General features: G+C 43.6%; 1 protein-coding gene across 1 annotated transcript in view; it reads right to left on the minus strand.

The window, feature by feature from the left end:
- LOC139660241 (receptor-type tyrosine-protein phosphatase S-like) overlaps positions 1-22374 on the minus strand; it is a gene marked incomplete at its 3' end in the record, with an annotated part of 100770 nt that overhangs the window by 31118 nt on the left and 47278 nt on the right. Inside the window, exons 8-14 of the mRNA XM_071538337.1 lie at positions 21435-22016; positions 21089-21225; positions 20777-20924; positions 11830-12156; positions 6366-6559; positions 4792-4818; positions 3456-3573 (exon numbers count right to left, since the gene is read on the minus strand). Coding sequence (XP_071394438.1) covers positions 3456-3573; positions 4792-4818; positions 6366-6559; positions 11830-12156; positions 20777-20924; positions 21089-21225; positions 21435-22016 — 1533 coding nt within the window. The remainder of the gene's footprint in view (positions 1-3455; positions 3574-4791; positions 4819-6365; positions 6560-11829; positions 12157-20776; positions 20925-21088; positions 21226-21434; positions 22017-22374) is intronic.

Consider the following 22374-nt stretch of genomic DNA (forward strand, 5'->3'; position numbering starts at 1 on the left):
AAGTGGGACTGCAGAAGAGAAGAGCGTCCCATCGCCACTAATGGAGACCCAGTAGATTCACCCTGTTTGCCAAAATGAAATTCTGGAATGGACACTGGTGGAAAATCTCCTAAACAGCAGCCAGTGAGCGGGTGGTGGCTTTTTTTGACCAATGAGTCTTTTATGCTTTTATCTGGGATGTTCATTCGTGCTTCCCAAGCAGCTGGCTGGTCTTTCCTCCATTTTATGAAGGGAAAAGGTGGAGAGGATGGTCAGTCTGAATCCCACGCTTCCTGCTCCTTTCAGCCCAGGCGACAAGCAAAGTCAGATGGGATGGCAGGATAACATTTTCAGGCACAAACATTTTGAGAGTGCTGTAAGTTATGTTATACTGAAACACAAGAATTACAATTCTTGTAATACTGAACAGCTACACCGTCTTGTAGCTCTGTGGTAAGGAATCAAACAGCTTGGATTTGAGCAGTGACTCCAGAGTTGTGGGCTAGGCATGTGCGCCATGATGCATGCTTTGCAACATCCATGTATGAACAGTTACACACTTTTTTCATAAGTACTGTAAGCTCTGCTCGAAAATGTTGTTTTCCCAGCAACTGCTCGGCAAGTACACGTACGACTCTTAGTCAATAAAGGCTTATCGTTCTGCTGTCACTTTTGTTCCCCTCAACTTCTTTGCCTCGCATCGACCATGGGGGTACTGGTTCCCTTCAGGAGGAGTTTGGAAAGTGCAAATCAGAACAAGGCATTGTTCAAGCCTTGCTTTCACCCGGTAAACAGAGACGGTGCAAGCCAAAGAATGACTTGTTTACCTGCGGCGAACAAATAGGTGTGGAGTCCTACTTTGATTTAAAATCCTGCCAAATCCTGAGAAAGATTCTTTCTGATACTTTCTCATATACCGAGCTTGTTGGCTTGTTGGAGTGTCTGCAAGATGAAAAGACCTTGCCATTGATGTGAATCGACTGGGTCTTTTAAGTGGCATGAAAACATACTCTCTCTGTTGTGATGTCGTCTGTATTGATGTAGTTTCTCTGGCCTTTATCTTTTGTGAAACGAACAAGGCGATAACGTCATACTTTCTGGGGGCATTTGTTCGCTTTAAGAGGATGCTTGTCTGCGAAAAGTTTTTAAGAGCCATTGTGTAAGTTACGTGTGTTTGTGTGTGTTTTAAAAGTGTGTATGTGCAGAAGCATGCGTGTGGTAGTACATTGCATTTATTTGCGTCACACTCCCAATGTGCACCGGTGTATGAGTGAGTGCGCACAAGGGTAAAACACTTGAAAGAGTGGTTTTGTCTGTGCTGCAGGGGAAAGCTTGAAATCAGACAGCTTGTCAGGCGAGGAACACAGAGCTGGAAGCATCACATGTATTGGTGTTAATAAATTCATACACCTTGGGAACAACTTGGAGTGTACAGACTCTAGCTTTTTCCTTTGCTTTGTATTCTGTCAGGTACATGGTCAAGATTGGCTTTTTTTTTCTCTGCTTTGCCTGGCTGCAGCCTTATCAATAGAGCAAGATGGCATCAAAAGTTGTCTGGCAGCATAATTTTACATTTACCAGAGTGAATTAGAATGAGTGAGCAAGTAGGCGTTTGCTCCAGGACACTTTGAGCGCACACTTGCAGTTGCGGGGATCAAGGCGGTGACTTTCCGATACGGGACGGTCACTCTAATCCTGGGTTCCCACCATGGCCCTAATATAAAATTCCATGACTTTTCCATGACTTTCAATAACTAGGTCAGAGCACTTTTATGGCATTCTCAAAAAGGTCCATTCCTTCCTGGTTTGTTAATGTTGTTTTTCAGCTCAGAAAGGGCTACATGGCTTGGAGAAAAACAGCTGAAAACAAATCCTAAAATACATGCTAGCATATCCCTGTGAAGTGACCCATTTGTAAGAGTCACTGATATTCCATGACCTCCCCAGAGAATTTATCTAATTCCTTGAAGTTCCCTACCTGGATCACAAGTCTAAAAATTCCATGATATTCCAGGAATTCCATGATTAGTGGAAACCCTGCCGATCACCAGGCACATCCCAGCACCAGCATCCCTCAAAGGAAGAGGGGGAACCACTTCATCTCTGGAAAAGGCCGCTGAGGCTTCTCTTCTCCCCTCCTCTGCACCTTTCCCCTTTTCTTATTTATCTTGGCCCCTGTGGCGTGAACCATTTCTCTGCACTTCAATAATAAAAAAGGAGAGGCTTTCCCTCTGAGGGACGGACAGAGTGCTCTAGACTGGCATATCAGTCAGGCGGCGCTGACAGGAGGATGGAGAGTGACAGCGCTCACTCGGCCCCTTTGGCAGCGTCGCGCTCCCTGACACCTGCAATAGACACACCTGTCAGGATCCGCTCCTGTCATGGAGGAGTGGGCGAATCTGCCTGTGTATGCGTGGGTGTGTCAGGTTGTGGGAATGTGAGTGTGTGTGTGTGTGTGTGTGTGCACATGTGCATGTCTATGGTATATGTCTGAGTATGAGTGTGTTTGGTTGCGGGAATGTATGTGAATGTGCATGCCCATGACTACGTGTGTGTGTGCCTATGTGTGTGTGTGTGTGCGTGTGTGTATGAGAATGCTTGTGCGCCTATCACAGTCTTTGTGTGTATATTGGCTCTCTGAAGCCTCCTGAAGCCGACTGGCATGGATGCTCACACAAAAGGACGCTCCTATCTTGGCTCCGACGCCTCAAATTCTCTCAAAGGAGGCTTTCACACTCTCCGGCAGCCAGCCTCACAGGTTTAGATCATGTTCACGGTAGCTAAGCTGCTAGCTTCCAAAGAGGCTCAAGCGCTCCGGTTAAAGTGGTGTGCCCACCGGTGGTAACGAGGGGAAAAATAGAGAAAGACAAGGCTTCGCAGTGTGCAGGCATTAGCCTCCAGTATTTCACCCTTAAAGCTCAAACCAATGACCCCACAGGGGTCCTGAGCTGTCAGAATCTGCCTGAAAAACCTCTAAATATCTCACAGTACTTTCTTGATCCCTAAAAATTTAATGCACAATCTGTGGATAGTGTTCAGAACGTGATTCGAATGATAAATGCTGCCCTGACTGAAGCCAAACATCAATGCTGGGTGAACGCTATATATCCATTTTGGAAAAATGCTGCGGTCAAAAATGAATCTATACTCAAAAACATAACTATTTTGTGAGCAAATGTCTTAAGATGACTGATACCTTTAATAGTAACCCCTAATGTGCTTAACTTCAATCAATGTTTGATAAGTGTCTGTCTTTTCAAATTGGGGATATCTTGTTTTGAATCAATTAAATACACCACATTGTGGGTGTAAATGGAGGACCAAACTGATATAATAAATCAAATAGAATAAGAAATAAGAGAAGGTTTGAACCCCCCGACTGGCTGGGAATACCAGAGTTTGCTGCCTTTATTCCCCGGATAAATACAGGTTCAGTTGAACAAGCCTCCAAATAAATGAATCATCGTGGTACTGACCTGCCCCCTTGGTCACCACCAGTTTGGGTTTACTCCGGGCTCCATCCCCCTTGGTGGTGTACGCCGCCACCGTGATGGAGTAGGTGGTGTCCGGCTTGAGCCCTCCGATGACCATTTCCTGTGGGAAACAGGAAGGAGACACGAACAGGACACACAAATGTCAAAATGGGTCTGGAAACTTTCTTCCTTATTTAGCATATCCATCTCGGTAAAAAGTCTACTTGTCCTCTATTAATTCTCACGAGAGGCATGCATTAAGTCGACCATTTTCTCTTGGTGTTACGGGAGAGCATTCCATTAAGTTAAAGTAAATCTTCAGAGTTGCCGAGGCAGAGGAGGAGGGATGTTAGGTATGTAAATATAAAGTAGCCCCCTCATTTCTTTAGCAAAACGCCAGCCAACAACTTAACTTTGTGATGAATGCATGCTGAACGCGTCCCGGCCACTCGCTGGCAGTTTTTACCTCAGACATTAACTTTCCTTGAGTCCTCTTCAAAGAGGAGCTTCCGATCAATTCTAATGAATCTTTCAAGGGAGCAGGTTTGAACGAATGCGGAATGAGGTTTTTAACAGGCTGGTTGGCAGAGGGATGGGAGAGGTCAATAAAGGTAAATGAGCTATAAGTACTGTCTTGCACTTGAGATGGAATTCACGTCATGCAGCGGGTTTCAGATTTTGATTTAAAATAATGGGGGAATTTTTTGAAAAGAACAAACAAACAAGATTCTGAGTAGGGAGTGTCCATCAGGGGATGCGATGAGGAAGCCGTTTACATACACAGACTATCTGATACATTATGTCTCAGTATCATAACTACAAAAACATTTTCAAAACGGTGTCTGAACTTAAGGATTGGTGTTGTAGTTGAAGTATAACACTATCTAACGGCACAGCCACCACAAAGGCATTGCAAAACAACAAAGACACGGCAAAATTAAATGATAATTTAAAAAAAAAAAAAAAATCACAACATACACACCATCACAGCACGAGACAGCACACACACCGTAGCAACACAGCACGACACATATAGCATTAAGCATTCCAGGCACAGAGGGCAGTGGATATTGCATCAGCCGCCATTTTGTAGGCAGCGGGGCTAATTAAAATTAGCCGTTCCCCCCTTTTTTTTCTCCGTCGATAGTGCAGAGGTAACAGCGCTAGGCTCGGCTGACCCGCCAGCTGAGGTGAAACCCGTGCGCCACTTTGTTATCCAAACTTATCGAATAAGGATTGGAGGGGTTATGTAAGCAGTGGATCCAGCCAGGTTGATGCAATACCCACTTTTTATTCCCTTTCGGCTACACAAAGCACTCAGGCGAAACTCCGTACTCACATATTCAGCCGTATCGTCCGTTTCCCACTAACCCCCCCCCCGCCAAAGAGGAGAGTGCCGGAGAGAGCAATTTTTTTTTTTTTTTTTAAAGAGAAGAGAGAGAGAGAAAAAAAAGAGGGAAGAAATAGGAGTGTGAGAGAGGGGGGCATTAGAAATGAAGAGTGGCTCTTCCAGTAGAGGTGTGGGAGCAGAGGGGTGGTGTCAGAAGTAGGTCATTGGTGTTGGGGTGGGGGGTGGGGGGTAGGGGGGGGTGTCAGGAGAGAGAGAAGGAGCTTGAAGCTTATGTTAGGGGGAGCAGCTGAGACAAGGCTGAGCGTTGTATAGGTCTACCAGCCGGGCCTTGAGGTGTTTTAATGTGTTATTATGCAGCTAACAGTGCGTTACCTCCGTGTCAAGAGTTCAACTCCATCTCAGCAACGCCTACAGCCAGTAGTAACATTGTGCTGTAGCTTTAACGCTGAGCTCAACTCTAAATATACATAAAAAAAACATACAACTCCGTACATTATAGGCACACTGCAGGGTGCTGTGGCTTCAACCCTTGACTGTTGGTTGCATTCTTCATAATTTAAGCTTATTCTACTGCATGCCAAAAATGTAAAAATGTGATCGGTGGCATTTGGCCTGGATGGACATTTCATTCATGTGCAAGAAATAGATTTGTATTCATTCTAAATATGTACTACTGCATACAATTGTTCTTTGTTGTTTACCCCTATTGATTCAAGGCTGTAATTTCCATTTGGATGATTGCTACTGTGCATAAAAAGCATGCTTTGGCAGGATTCCTCCAAGCATTGTGTTGACACAAGTTTTGTAGAAAGAAAAGAAAAAAAAGAAAAAAGACCATTATACGGGCTTCCATTATAGTTCTAGCTGTCAGTGGAGGCTGCTTTTTTTTGTGAAATGCTTTCATGCCAATTTTACTTTTCCCCCAGCCACAGAATACTATAATCAGCATTTTTTTTTCAGTCTTCACGTTTGATACAAGCAGCACAATCAGACATTTGGTGGCAGAGGTTGCCATAAAGCAGGGGTCTAGACATTCCTAATAAAAGCCATGGAGGCAGAAGAGGGAGGACAAGGCGAGTGAGGCTTTGATTACAGAGTTCTTGTTGTGGGCTGAGGGGGGAAAGAATATTGCAGCAATATGAAATGAAATCCAAGAGGGGAAGCATCTTGCCCTCACTTCCCATGTTCCTATTTTTTATTTTTTTTCATACAGCAATATTTGCACAGCCTCGATATAGCTAGAAAAATAGCAAGGGTGAAGTACACATTTGTGGATCGGTGTGAGCAAAAAGTTTCTTTGAAGTGTCTGCTGGCGTTTCAGTGTCACAGTATTGTTCCAGCCTGCTTCAACCGTGAAATCTCCTTGATACATGAGTGACAAATAGATTCTAAGGCAGAACAATAGAGTCTAAGGCAGTGTATTTGCAATTTTATGTAAGCAAAAAGTATATTCATGCATTATATCGACATCATGGCATCATTTTGGCACGCTCTGTCGGCGAAATTTACATTTTTTCTGAGATGATAACTGATTGGTGAGCGTAACGGTAACCGGGTCCTACCTGGGCGTCGGCCAGCATGACGTCCTTGATGAGCGGCAGGCCCCGCGACTCGCCGTTCTCCACGCGGACGTAGTGGACCTGGTAGCCGCGGATCTGGCCGTGCTGTTTGCCCGGCGTCAGCGAACGCCACATCACCTTGAGCGCCGTGGAGTTGAGCACCTCCACCTCCACTCGCCGCGGAGGAGCCCCGGGAACTGTGGGTAAAAACGGAAGGAAAAAGCAGGGAGGAGGTTGCGTTCCTCGAATCAGGATCTCTGTGTCGCATGTGTTGTTGTTGCTCTGACCTTTGCCCTCCTTGTAATTAGTTAGCTTGTAATATTGACGGTGTAAGAATGTAAGCTTATTCTAATTTTGCACTCATTGTAAATCACTTCCCATAAGCCCTCAGGTGTAAATGTGAATATATTTTATTTGTCAAGTACACTGCCAGTCAAGCGTTTGGACACACCTGATTGAATGTATGTTCTTCATTCTCTTAAAGCCATTTTGATCTAAAGGCTTTAATGCTTGCAATTTGGATCTTAGACAAATATAAATAGTGAAGTTGATCCTATGTATGAATTTCTTTCCAAAGCCTTTGACTTTCCATCAAGGCAAAGGGTGGCTACTTTAAAGAATCTAAAATATAAGATAGTTTTGATTTGTTTAACACTTTTTTGGTCACTGCATAATTCCATTTGTGTTATTTCATAGTTTTGATGTCTTTACTATTATTCAAAAATGCGGAAAATAGTAAAAATAAAGATAAATGTGGTGTGTCCAAACGTCCAAACTGCTAGTGTAGAATAAATGTACAGGATTTTGTCTTGGTGAAGTTGGTGCAGATCGACAGCAGTGACACAAGTCTGTGCTGGCACACTGTTTATGAGCGCAGTGCAATACAGGATGTTAAACCAGACCCAAAATTGTGTCAAGACATTAATACACCTCCCCACACACACACACACACACACACACACACACACACACACACACACACACACACACACAATATCCATCAAACAGGCTGACAACTGGCAAGAATGATGGACAGAGACACTAAAAAAAGAGCACACACAAAAACACACACCAGTGTCAATCTTTCTTTTGGTCCACTCAAAACCACTATACCATGAGTGGCCCCAGACAACCCCCCCCCATCCACCCTCCTGTCCCTTCCCACCCCATCCACCTTCTCCTGTCTCCTCCACCTTTTCAATATGTGTCTGCTGCCTCTGTCTGTCTGTCTGTCTGTCTGTCTGCCACCAGTGTGCAGCCTTGTCTCTCAGTCATAATGACAGGTCTTTATGGAGGGCCTTGCTGCCGGGCCTTTCAGTATGCCACAGACTGGCCCTTCCTGAGATGGATGTTCACCTCCCGCCGTTAATAAAACTCTTCCACTGAAACTGCTTCGATTTGCTCTTCGACAAACACTTCACGCCCCCCCACCTCCCCCACCTAAATCAACCCCCCCCCCCACCTCCCATTTCCCCATCTTCCCTAGGATCATGCACCAGTCTTGTTTATTACAAAAATCTTTTCTACCTTTTATCCCTGGCTCTTATTTCTTTACCTAGCACTTCTCTATCATACGTTATCACCGTAATGACACAAGAATATCTTTCATATTTGGCAGGGTGCTGCACCACTTACTCTTGCACTCCTCCTTCACATTGGTTTCTTGTAACTTAGGCGATTAAACTTATTTCTACTGTCGCACTGTACGTTGCTCTGGATAAGAGAGGCAGCAAAATGCCAAAAATGTTAAGGTCACTGGGTATGAAATGGATTGTGGAGAATAGTCCACATCCTTCCTTGTCATTTTATGCATTTTATTGTTCTACTGTTTTCCTCTTTGATTAGTTTTGTTGTCATTTAGTTTCTGCTATATCTTTACTCTTGATTTTTGGTGAGATGTTTTTATAAGTCCCTTGGGTTTTCTGTCTCTCCCCTTTTCTGTGGCAGTGTGGCATACAGTATAGTTGCAGCTGTAGAGGGAAGTGTAGCAAGCAACCAGCAGTGCATTGAACCAATGTACCGAGTTACACTGAATTGAATGATACGCATATAATTAATTGCGAGGATTGGAGCACTCTACATTTCTGTGGCCACAAAGGGCAGTGTGTCTTCTGTGAAGAACGCGGCGTTGTTCTTTTTAACCTTCATTTATCCAGGGATGGTTGAGCACCCATTGCTCTTTTTCAGAACCGCTCTACTTCACATTCATTCAGTAAAATACAATCAGAGTCTTCTACTGTTGCCCACTGAGCAGCTCCACTGGAGCAGCTGAAGGTTAACTTGGGCACCTCAGCAGTGGTTGTTGAAGGCTTAGAGAGTTCTTCTCCTTCAGCGAATTTTAAGCTGGTCTAGGATTTGAACCTGACTAGTCACAATTTTCAATATGCTCTGCTAATATGCTGTTGTAGTGTGGTATCAAGTCCACCAGCTCTCTGTAAGACTCTCTCTTAGTTGTCCTTGTTATGGCGACCTTACAAGCGATTTCACTGTCGCAGACAAATTTCCAATGTCGGAATAAAATCATGAGAGTTTTGCGGGAGTTGTTGCGCGCTCCCGTCATCTCGATCGTTTGGTGTAAGATGGTCAGAAAACTCAGTCCGAGCTCTCTTAAGTGAGTCTTTTTCTCGTCTTGACGTTCCGATCAAATCAAACATGTTTAATATTATCGGAAGTCTTTAGTCTTGGCTAATGTAATGTTGTAATGTTTCCTATTAGCCTACGAGCTAACCATACGTTTCAGCTGAAGATTGCTAGCTTCAAATCTGGCTGCTGTGCTCCCTCTCTCCCTTTCTCTCATACATATGTGTGTGTGTGTGTGTGTGTGTGTGTGTGTATGTAGGAGGGGGATTTGTAGAGGTGTTCACAAGTCAGTCCATGTTTACAATCTATTGGAAAACTCTGAATGGTAGGGGTAGCCCCTTCAAAGTCTTGTATGGTAGGCAGTCTTTGCAAAATCTTATAGTCTGTGACTAAAAACTCAGTGACTTATGACACATTGTCTTTAGATGTGAGCTGGATGTGAGAGGGTGTCAGACTTTAGTCTTTTAAAAGTCTTTTAAAAGTCTTTTCAAAGTCTTCTAGTGTATGGTAGGTATTAGCTGACTCCTGCCTTTCGTCACAGCCTCTAAAAGACTAATCTTGCATTCCAAGATAAGCCGTCGCATCAATGAGACGGATTAACACACCTCTGTTTTGTCTCACTTTAACATTATAATTTGCTCTCTGCTCTCTGTAGCCCTATCTAAATTCTTAAAAATTATTTTCAAACCACTAGAGGGTGACAGAAACTGCAACACATTTGTAAATAACACACAGCAAAGCCACTGAACTACAGAGGCCTACCAAGGACAAACCTAGCACACAAAGCACCGTGCATAAAGGCTAATCGCTAAACGTACCAACAGAGAATTGTCACCGGTTACCAGTCTCACTTGGACAGATCTTTCTCCTGCTGAAGGTTACATGTCCCACAATAACAAGTGAAGAGGTAGGTAGCAAGTTTATAAGTTTAAGGTTTAAAGTTTAAAGCCATTACGAGACTTTTTTTCAGGAATGGGAGGGGGAGAGCGCTGCTTTTAAACAGCGAGGGAGGAGACAAGCTAGTTTAAAAAAAATGAAAAAATAAATGGAGTGGGAGGACCTTCATTCAGGACCAGAATTTGACAACAAGCTTTAGAAAAGAGGTGAAAACAGCAACACAGCTGGCTGCTGTGTGGATATTGGTTTATACCATTATGTCTCAATGAAATCTCCACATAGCACACATTAGTTACAGGATTGGTTATACGGTCTGATATCGGGGATTTGAACTGGCAACCTTAATGGTCACAAGCCTGCTTGTCTAACCTCCAGGCTGCTGCTGCCTCCATTACTGTACAGACAGATATGGGCTTGCGGTGTACAGGACCCATAAACGCTTATGGCTCTCGGTTGTGCAGTGGGATACTGTTAAAAGCCTACAGATCGAGGTGGGATATGGGGTGTGGCAGCTGCTATAAATTACATGTGGGTGGGTGTGTTTTAATAGTGACACACTAGATTTCCCAAGGGTGTTATCTATTGTGGGTGGTCTCCTTTCATACGGTTTACAGTTATTTGAGTCCTGTCATCTGTAGCAGAGACTACTTAAAGGATCAAATTCAGAATTAAGTAAAGATATGAAAATAGATGATGCAGATATTAATCTTACACTCGTTGGGGGCACCACCTCTTTAGAGGAAAGAATCAGATCTTTACTTGGTTATGATAATCAGTGATTAATCTGAGAACTGTGAAATCTTTTCAGTTCTGCGAATAATTTTCTCTGCAGAAAAAGAAACACAGAACAACAACTCTGCAATCAATGGGAATATTTATTGATAACTACTTATTAGGCAAAATAACATGATCTATGAGATGAATGAAATGTGGGACAAATAAGCAGATGATAAAACCAGAAAAAAATGCTGAACTTTGGCGCTAAATAATGAAAAGAAAATTAGTATAATTCGGAGTATTAATTGGCAAGAGTAAATGGAGTTATGGAAGTTTGGGGTCAGTGAAACCAGAGAAATTAGAATTTTATAAAGGATAAAGTAGATTATACTAACTTTCCAAAATGAATTGTGTACCGATTTGGCAGGCTACGGTCAGATGCGTTTTTTCAGATGAGAGAGTTGAAACGAAGCTTCTGACTTCTCTAACTTTTATTAATTAACATACTAAAATAAACACGTTCTTGAATAGCTTTGAAAACAATCTTCGCGGACCCTGCGACGATTCTTTCGAAGCAAGGCTCAGATGTCAACTTGCAAAGTGTTTGCAATAAGACAGAATAATAATGAATGGCAAAGAACGCAAAAATGTCTTTAGCAATGTCTTGCCGTTTTAGCATTGGAGTTCTTAGCTTTGCCGTATTGCAAAGGTTTAATATAGGGTGAAGAACCTTCTAGTTAGAATTTCAAGGCATGGTTTGGCGATGCAAGAAGACACTTCAGGGTTTTCAGGTCATGCCTTGTTTACTAATTAATTTCTTTGTTTGGAGACGGGATCCACCGTAGAGACTTGTAAGCTGCACCCTAGCAAACACTTTGACGTTGACTACATGTTGATACGAAGACCTGCACCAACGTTGAAAATGCATGTAAATATATGGAAGTTGAGACAATGTTTGTAGTCATCCATAGATGCTACCTGCATAGTTTTATGAAATATAAAGATCTTTCTGTTTCGACATGCCATTATATCATATTATGAAAATTCCATGCTCATTTTCACTGATGAAGCTGCACATCATATACAGCTAAAAGGTTGGACTTGACCATCTCCTGCACATTGCCATCCATCAAATGCTTGCTGGGACCCACACACACACAGTGAAACAAACAAAACAACAACTAAAAACTACTAAAGTGTAGCCTCTACCTTTACACTACAGAGGCTCGGGTTTAGTGCCAAAAGAGGCTTAAAAGAAATGAGATCCAAGTACCGTCCTCGTCGGTGCGGCAGGTCAGCGGCTCGCTCTCGGGGCCCGGTCCGATCTCGGTGAAGGCGGCTACGGTGATCCGGTACTGGGTCCACTTCTCCAGCCGCTGCAGCAGCACCTGCTCTTCAGTGGCGGGGACCGTCGGCTCCTCCACGGGCTCCCCGCCGCCGCCGCCGCCGGCCTCCGACGGGCCCACCACCACCTGGTAGCGCACCCTGTACCCCGCCAGGGCGCCGTTCTGGCTCTCCACAGGCGGGGGGCGCCAACTTACCAGCAGGGTGGTGGAGCTGGAGCTGCTGCACTTAATGTCTTGAGGGGGGGCTGAGGGCTCTGGTCAGGTGGAAAGGACAGGGAGGAAGGAGGAGGAGGAGGGGGGGGGGAGGGGGGCGAGGAGGAGGAGCAGGATGGGGAGGGGAGGAAGGGGAGGAAGGGGTGAAAAACAAAAAAACAAAAAGATGGGAGAGATAAAGAAAATGATAAAAGGAAAAAGTTCAAACTCAAATAAAAAGAATAAGAATAATTGAAACAAAAAATTTGCAAAACAGAAAAAGAAGGCAAACTATGTTCAAACTAAAAATAAAATCTTGTCAGGCAAATGTCAACATAAAAGGCATAAAAGGACAATGGCACGGGCATGTGTAATAATGAAGCAAGATGGCTAAACTGGTGCGATACCCGCAGACGAGACTGGGTACTGTGCTAATGTCCGGTAATGGTATTAATTTTAAGCATCAAAAGCTTTTCTAAATGTCAAACCTTTAATAAAGAGAACTGAACTGAGGGAATCGACCTAATGTAGTCTGATTTTATTTGGAAAGGTTGACAGATATGCAGAAAATACAAGGTTACACAAAATTATTCACCCTATCGTGTAATGTAAATGTTTGTTCAACAAAGAAAGGTATCAAAAATTTTAGAACCGGGAAAAAGGCATAACCGGTTTAAAAAAAAAGCCTTACTTAACACTGTGTGCTGTTTATGTGTCCTGTAGTGTGGTATAAAGGAGGAGGGTAGCATATCTGACACTGACTGGTCCAACTAAGCCTTTTAGGGCCTGCATGTACTCAATACACTAAACCTGAGACCTGAGTCCAATAGTCAATGCCAATCGTTTGTTTCAGCCTGCGTGGAGTACCAGATGGGAAGGGATTAACATCTACTTTCCATTTTATTTTCAGGCACTGCTCTGAAGCTTTTATCCTGAGCAACTCTATGAGTGAGCAGGTTGGGGGCTCAGTATCACGCTTAAGGACACTTCAGCAGGACACATGGCTGCTCTGCACATCAAAGCCCTGACCTTCCAGTTACGGGACAGTCTCCCCAACCTGCTGTCCACACCAGGAACATTCAGACACTGGCATGTACATACAGAGAAAATTAAGCGAAATCAATCAAAACATTTTCAGTGTTAATTTTCATTGTTAGTTTAATTGATTCAAGTTTCTACCAGTCATTGCCTTGTCTTGGTGGCAAATCGTATCCATCTGGCTCCTAATAAGTAGGCTAAAACAAAGTATAAAAAAAGTATTTGCAAATTTGCAATCTTTAAAACAGAAATCTCAGAAGCTAAATTAATCTTATTTCTCAGTATGAGTAAACAGGAAAAGTAGTGGAGTCTGCCTTTTTTTTTTTTACTTGTAATAGTATAAAAGCTTTTCAACACAGCGGCTGTTTTTTTTATGTGTGTGAAGTGTTCTTCCAAAACATATTAAAACCTACACATCTGTGAACTTCCTAAATCAAACTCAAAGCCTCTCCCTCCTAATCTGTGCCAAGCTCTTACAGCTTGTGCTCGTCGAGAGAGTGTGCTGTGCAAGGAGTGATAAAACGTTTCACTTCTCATCCAGAGTTTGGCATTATACGGATAAAAGGACATGTATGAAAATATTTCTATTCAAGTCGGGTTTCCTCCTATCTCTTCCGATGCTCTTGTTTGAGAATAAATTCCCTCCATCTTGGGGTGACAAGCCCAGTTCATTATTACATTCTCGTCTGTTATGTAAGGTAACAGTACCAGAATAATCAAAAACAAAAGGAAATCATATTAGAAAAAAACATTCCACAAACAGCAACCCAAGAAAAGAACTCAAAATGAAGCCCATGGAAACAACAAAACGCAGCGTGTTCTCATTCCAAAACAAGGGCTGGAGAAATAAATCATGAACTGAAGGAGGGTACTGGGAAATGAATTTCTCTGTAACCCAGGTGACTCGAAAGAAAGAACCACAACAACAGTTAAGGTTCAAAAATGACAACTCATAAGAAAACATGAAAAAATAGGATACTCAGCATAAACGGAAAATAAGAACGTTTAACTTCTAAATAAAAAGAAAGTAATCACAAATACTGTCTGCATCATACGTACCTGGCTCCCACAAATACTAACTTTTTAAGACTTTCTTACCACCAGCACCTGACTGCAGAGCGTGCTTACTCTGCAGTCAGTGAGCCGAACACTTTCCCTCTCAAAGAGCACGTCAGATACTTCAGAATCAAAGCTAGCCCCATTTTCGAATTGCTTGACAACACCTTTATATTTGAGCTATGTCGGTTTTGGACCCATTTTGGGTTGTTGGAAGGGAAAGAGTTGGCTCTGTGCTGTAGCCAGGACTGTTTTATTCTCTTGTATCTCTGGGCCGGAGGGTCCACAAGACTGTGAGAGCGGAAGCCGTCAGGGGGGAAAACCTACTCCCGTAATATTCTCTGTACACAAACATCTTTCCTTGTTTAACAATTTGTTAAAATAAATCCCATTTCATAGCACTGTGCCTATGTATCATGGTGAAGCTCACTGCCATTTTGAGAATGCCAAGACACAAGAACAGGGGTAGCAAGACGGAAAGCTTGTATTGCTGAATTCATAAAAGTTTAATGATACTGTTCTGACTGCGGTGGCGCTTTGGGTAGGAGAACAGCTTTAAAAAAAAAAAAAAAACAGGGGTTTTGACTATCAGAGAGGCCTCCTCCCCATCAAGAGATATAGGACTGAATGTTCCAGCACACAACAAATAGGACAGGACCACAGCCACAGTCCCCAAACCCTTCTCTGTGTCCAATGGGCTTATTTACTTACGGTCTTACTGGATTTTGAGCCCTTCAGCTTCTTTTCCTCCACTCATATTGTATTTGCAAACTCCCCACGTCAAGAGTGATTGCTCAGTTCTCAATCTTTGCGGTGTGGAAAAGGGCTGTGAATCTGACAGGGGCTGGGCTATCGCACTGCACAGGCCTCCTCACGCCTGATAAGGGCTTAAGACGGGCTGGGGCACAGCTTTAGTAAAGTGCATATCCCATGAAGGCCAATGGTGGGATTATGGATACTAGAACTATACGACAACAAAAGAAGAAACTCAGCTAATGCTTCACTTGAGGGTCTTTTGAAGCTTCCCTGAAAGAGTTTCTGAATGCTATTTGACAAATAATTAGTCATGTCTGTATTCACATCCTTCTATTTGACTTTTAAGTCTGTTGTGATGTGATTGGGCGCTCTGGGTACGAAGTCTGCCATGTGAAATACTGGTGGCATACCTAATCATTATGACTACTTCCAGATGAAAACTGGTTTTAGCGTGACATCTTCAATGGACACATGTCTGCACATCATTGCTAACAGCTAAGCTACACAGGCCATTACTCAATGCCTGTTGTCAACTCTTGCATTGACACAGATTGTCAATGCTTTTAGCATCAGAGTCTAAGTACATGTCTGCATTTGCCTTGCATTTTCATCATCAGCGTCGAATGACAGGATGTTCGTATTTGTAGATCATTAAGGAATTAATCCCTGTCGATGCCAAATGGTCGTGCTGGGGCTCATACAAATATTCCAATATATCTAAAAACCTCCCGCAATTACAGTAAGTGGGGGGCTAAACTGCTTGTTTGGCTAAATACAGAGGATTTAGAATCTGCCACTTTAATTTGAGAGATAAAGCTCGACTGGCCACTGCCAGCTTCTAGGTATAATCTAAATGTGTAACAAAGCCTGACAATCCAGGGGCCTGGCCCATAGCTCATCGGCAAAGCGTGAAATGAATTCTGACGCTATGAAATAGGATTCTTATCTGCCACTCTAGGGCCCTGCAGTCCCCACTGCACCACCTCCCCCAACACCCGCCCCCAGGGTCCATCTTGGGTCCCATTACCACGGCTTGCGGCCTGGTAACGGCAAGAGGGACGCTGGGAGCCCTCCGGCTCTCTGGTTGTGGACCCGGCCCGGCCGCGTCTGAACGATCTCACAAAAACGGTGTCTCAACCTGGTCTGACTAGGGCGGCATATCCCATGAGGCCTTGCTTCTGAATGAGGGCCACTGTTGCCAATTACACCCGATGAAGAGATATTCTCAACCCGCTGTAATAAGGACCAAGAGGTCTCATAAAAATGATTGAGGTGCTCCTTGAGTCGAGGAAGTTATTTGACTTCAGTTGCAATGCAATGGAGCAGCAGAGGCTTGGGTGAGGATGGAGATCCGGGAGAGAATTATTATTTTTTTTGCTGTGACTTTTCACGGGTTCTTGGCAGAGTGGTCCCCATGACAATAGCCCCTGGCACTGCTGCGAAGACTGAGCACAAACTTCAACACTCTGCAAACATTTTGTACCAGAGATAATAGACAACAAAGTAAACAGGGAACTCATATTGTCTGTCTTTCTTTGCACTCAGTGGTAGAGGGTTTCAGTCTGCCAGATAATGCAAGAGGTTCAAATCCAGGATGAAATGGTCCTGTAGCTCAGCGAGTAGAGCATGGCACTAACGATGTCAAAGTTAGGGGTTTGACAACAACCCATACTAAAATCGCATGGGCTCATGGCACAGTAAGGTGCTTTGGATAAAATGTTCGCCAACTGGCATGCATAAAATTTGACTTGTTTTCATCTCTCGCTTCATTTCTTATCTTGTTTTAAACGCATTACAAATACATTTGACGTGACATGAAATGCTCAGTGTGTCTCATTTTCTTTTGTGTCTCGTCTTCCGGCGGTCCTTCCCTACCATGTTATTAATGTTCAAATATATCAGGGTCTGAGCAGCTGGTCCAGTCAAGCAGCTGGTAAATAAGGCTTCCTCATTATAGTGTAGCGTGAGAGATTGTGTATATGTGTGGGGAGACATTTGTGTGTGTGTGTGTGTGTGTGTGTATACGTCTAGCAAACCCATGCTGCTCCAATGAGGTGTGTTTTTTTAATGACAGTGCCTGGCAGTGCCACACCAAGGTAATTGGATTTTTAGCAGAGAGAGGAAAAGTAATATTTCGGGAGACCCAACGCTGAGGGCTGCAGTCAAATGTCTCTCCGCACAGTGTCATACCACATACAACAAAAACAGAACTATGTGTAGATTAGATATGTGATCTAACAACGGCCACACACATACACACACAAACAATTTTGACCCCCTACCCCAAATTCCATCACTGCCAACAGAAAGCAGCGTTGTCTTCAAGCTAACAGGCCTTGTGTTTATGTGCACTTGTGTGTGTTCAATGCACTCAGTTTTTCTGTTGTTTTCCCATAAGGCACGCCGGTTTCAATTGACTATGCTGCACCGCACTGAGAAGACACTTAACGTGAGCTATATATGTCCCAAAGCTCTATGTCTGGAGATGCTGCTATTCCTGACATGTGTGAGGAGCCAAGCCTCAGACATGTCAGATTAATATTTAACCGTGTCACGTATAAAGACTGCACACTCAATTCTTCAATTCTCTGGTTGGGCAGAAAAAGGAATATAGCAGGTTGAATATATGAATCTGTGGGGTCATTGACAGGTCTTTGGAAGACATTCTGGCAGACTGGAGCCCCTATACCAAAAACAACCACTTACCTCAAAGTATCCAAAAGATCAAGTTATGATTGTGTTGTGTTGTGTCGTGTTGTGTTATGGGAACTTTTTTTTGCTTTGTCTGCCTGAGTCTGTGATCTTCCTGACCTCGGTGGTGAGAAACCATCGGCTTTTTCTCACACCTGCTTGAGGAGGGACTCACCATGAAAACAACAACAGCCCCCACTGTCTGAGAGAGAAACCAACAACATGAGGCCTGAGCTGAAACCATATAACTAGAATGGATAGATAAAAAAAATCAACATTCTTGAATGGTCGATTGGCTGTTAATCCTAAAGGTGACTGCTAAAGAATGCTTGATAATGTAGTCATGGAAATGAGCACTGATGTGGCGCATGAGACTTGAGAAATGGATATGTTACCATGGCAGAAGTATAATCTCACTCAACATCCTAAAGGCTGTTGTGTTGTAATGTCCAGCTTTGTAAGTCTGATACTCCAAACATGAAATGACACTTATTTCCAAGGCAATATTATCAAAATTCTACAGCGGCCATCTAAGGCAGTGGTTTCCAACGTGGGGTCCGGGGACCACCAGGGGTCCTTGAGGGGGCTCCAGGGGGTCCCCAGCAAATTGATGAATTGTTAGACTTCAGCATTATTTCATTTACAAGAAGTTAACACAGGTAGAGAATGTAGAAGAATGATTATTTTGATCATAGTTTCACTGTTCTCTCTCTACCTGCAATACAGATAGAATGGGATTCTGGACAAAATCTCATCAAATGGGGGTCCCTGGCCCTAATGTGGACTAAATTAAGGGTCTTTGATATGAAAAAGGTCGACAATCACTGATCTAAGGTATGTGAAGGATAATATAGGATATCCACTATATTGCTATGGATGAGGCAGCTGAAAAGAGGAGTCCCTCGTCTCAAGCAGAGACTTGAAAAAGTCCTCTGGTTATACTTACTCTCACCACTATTTGTTCAATGGGTAAGTGTGTGTCAAAGCTATCACTAAGTGCTGCGCTGCTTGCTGTACTGTAGCTGCTTGTGGCTCTGGTGGACTTGGATTTGTGCAGGAACCCAACAGAAAGAGGAAAACAGCAGCAAGCCACTATTTGGAGTGATGTCAAAGCAATATGCTTTCGGATAACCCAGAAACTAATGGAAATTAATAAATAAATAAAAGATCTAACTGAAAACTTTTTCAAAAGACTCAACAAAAAAGGAGGAGGACACAAAGTAAGCAAGGTGATGTCAAGCCATTCCAAGGAGAGCTTTTGTTCCATTTCACAGGGGAACAAGTGACAAAGAGAGAAAGAGAGTGAGAGAGGGCAATGAAAAGATAGAAATAGAGAGGAGTGTATCCGATCCAATCCGCTTGCAGCTTACCGTTCAAGAAAAAACAATGCAAAAACAGAGGTAAGGGACTCACAAACACACATCCACGGGTGAAGATGCGCACACACACTCGAGAGACGCCGAGACAGAAATGGGTTTGGATGGACATATAAGGTAGATTCATGCCTGGAGTGATCAAAGATCAAGGGTGCAGTGGTAGGTTCTCAACAGCACCCCCAGTGGGCAGGAGGGAGTGTTGCATGCAACTGGCGCTCTCCTCAGTGACTCTGCACTGTCTGTGTAGCTCTGCCCTCCAGCAGTAACAAAAAGAACTGTGAAGTGGTTGTCCCAAAGCCCCCGCACCCATGAGGTGGGGGGTACAGCCAACAAGTTGCACTAGTAGAAACAGAAAATGTGTTAAAAGAAGTCTCCTCCCACTGCCATGGCTTTCAAGTTCTCTGGTTCAAACCTCTCACGTCTAACAGAGGACAGCCATTTTGACGGTGAGGGCAGCAATTTTGACAATAAATGTATACATATGCAATTAACTTTTTGCACAGTTCGTGGTTTTCTGCATTCCCTATCACCAGGATCCACAACAGCTAACTCAGATCCACTCATAATCCCCATAAATCCAGCTACATTTTCTATGTCCTTTAGCGTTAATGTATTGAACCTCAATATACAAAATCAGTGTTAATCTTTGCATGATGTGTAAACCCAAAGGACGTCCGGAGACTGCATTTGATACCCTGTCAGCTCAATGGTCCCTCAGCTGGTATTGGATATTTGATTGGTTAAGCTGTCCGTGCTTGCTTTCTCTCCAGCTTGCACTACTGTGTGCTATGATGTCACTCTTGTTATTTTTAGCTGGCTTGTTTAAATAATTCAGTTGTGTTCCTGCCATCTGTAAAATAAAATATCAGTGCCGTGCAAATCTGCTGGAATGAATTCAGGGGGTTGGGCCCATGAGTATGGTGACTGCTGATAGGAGGGCTTTTCTGTCTGTCCTCTGATGACTAAACCCACCCCCAAATCCCTCATCCCCAATCTACAGTAAATACAGTTTAATAGAAAGCCTTGGCAGTCATAGAGGAGAATTTACATTTTTTGTGTCTCTGTCACGTGGGAGAAAGTGCACTTGCTGTTGACAAAAGAAAAGCAAATATGAACAGGAGTGAAAGGGAAATAAAGAAACTGCCAAAATTGTCAGTCCACATAGACTTGATTTGTTTGACAATGTTGGATACACTCATACATATTTGGCATTGGAGCCAAGGTAGAAAATAAGCAAATCAAAAATTAAAAAGGTTATAAAACTCCATAGTCTAAAAAAAAGTGACTGAATTTAAGATGCAAAGGGCTACAACCTCTACTCTCCACAAAACAAATAGTTCATCATGTAAATGTCATTCTCCATGAGGTAGAAAACAATAGGTTGTCACCTTGAAGTGTTTGGTAAACAAAATCAATATCAATCAAGTGCAAAAATATTAAACCACATGTTCTTAGTAAGGGTTCAGCAACACATCAATTAAGAGAGTCAGTCATATAGTTCAGCATTTCTGGATCAGCTTTGAACCCTGAGTATGTCTAAAAAACACAGTCATAGTTCAAAGGTGATGATGAAGTTGACATCAGAGTAAAGCAAGGTTACAGCCTGGAGCCAGAAGGAAAATTCACATCACCTCATTATAATTCAGTTCAGTAAAAGTCCACAAAAGCATAAAGACACATAACTGCTTCACTGGGGAAATCCCTGTTAGCCCACCCACCACCCACAAAGAAAACAGGAGAGAAGAGCAAATAAAGGGCTACATACTGGCTTGCAAGGTCTTCTGGGACATGTCATTGGTGAAGGCTCCGATGCCTTTGTTAGAGATGGCCGCCAGAGAGAAGTAGTACTCTGTGTTTGGACGGAGACCCTCCACGACATACGAAGACGAGGGTGGGAACGTTTTCTTTATCTGCTGGTGGAGGAAAAGGTTGGCGATGTCTCAAGTCTGGTGTAAAATGCTTCTCTATTCATACTGGAAATGGGATGTAGGATCCTAAGGAGTTGCCGCACCCCTCTCGATGCAAATTAAACTGGCTCAGTGCATGAAAATCAACATTTTAACGTTGGGATTCTTACCTGAGTGCCAAAACTGCCCTCTTTGTAGCGAAGCTCATAGCTGATGATTCCCTCCTTCTCAAAGGCAGGTTCCCAGGTCAGTTGAATGCTGGTGTCAGAGACAGCACCAACCTGGAACTTGGTTGGCTGACCGGGCACTGAAAGACACAGCAGAAAACATGAAAGCATTGTCAAATGTGGTAGTGAATTCCATCAAATTTCCTCAAGGATAAAACCCCAGTTTAGGTTTAGACTTTAGGCATTTAGCTGATGTAATTATCCAGAACAGTAGAAAAACCTAAATTCCTAGATTGCAGACATTACAGGCAACTACTAATACAGACTCTCTGACTCTCTGAATCCTTACCTCCTTGCAGCACTTTGACATGGATGGGCTCTGAGAAGGGTCCGTCGCCCACAGAGGTGAAGGCCAGGACTTTGATGGTATAGGTCTCTGAGGCCACCAGGCTCTGGATGGTGGTGATGATGCTGTCCTGGACATTGTGGATCTGCCAGAGGCTCATGGGCTGGGAGTCGTCCATGGTGTAGTAAACCCGGTAGCCCTTGATCTGCCCATTGGGCTCCTCAGGCTCCTCCCAACACACCATCATGGTGTTCTGGGATATTATCCGGGCCTGGATGTTCCGCGGAGGGCTGGCGGGGGCTTGTTCGCCAGTCCGGGTTTCTACTGGCTCACTGGGGGGACCCTGCCCGATGGTGTTGAAGGCCGAGACGCGGATCTCGTACTCAGTATTGGGGTAGAGGCCGCCGATGCTGTAGCGTGTGGTGGTGATGCCGTCCATGGTCTCAAACTTGCTGTCTGGGGACTTGGCCCGGTACTGGATGATATAGTAAGTCACTGGGTCTGGGTTGCCTGAGTCCCAGGTGATGGTGACGCTAGTGGCAGTGGTCTCAGTCACCACGGGGGTACCAGGAGGTTTGGGGAGAGCTGTCATGGTAGCAGGAGAGGAGGGAAAGGGAGGTGTCATCATTTATCTTGAAAGTGGCTGAACGAACTTAGAACTGTTTCAACAAGTGTTTCTAGTTTTCAGTTGACCCTATTTGGTGACGGTGAGAAACTTAGACCCCCCCTTACACCTACCATTAACATGTGACCTTGGTGATTGGAATGAAATCGGACAGGGCGAAAATGCTTTAAGTCCAAAATGCATCCAAGACACACTTAAGATCCAACCATCTAAACTATCTCTGGAGGTGTTCAGAGATACATTTAGCCACATTCACAACAAAGTGTAAATGAGTCGCCAATCCACATATAGGAGCTATGTAAATAGAAATAAATTCTC

This window comes from Centroberyx affinis, unplaced genomic scaffold (assembly GCF_046629955.1).
Source record: "Centroberyx affinis isolate AG114_WGS23_722 - 3 ecotype Tasmania unplaced genomic scaffold, CSIRO-AGI_Caff_v1 ptg003260l_1, whole genome shotgun sequence".
NCBI classification, from domain to species: domain Eukaryota; kingdom Metazoa; phylum Chordata; class Actinopteri; order Beryciformes; family Berycidae; genus Centroberyx; species Centroberyx affinis.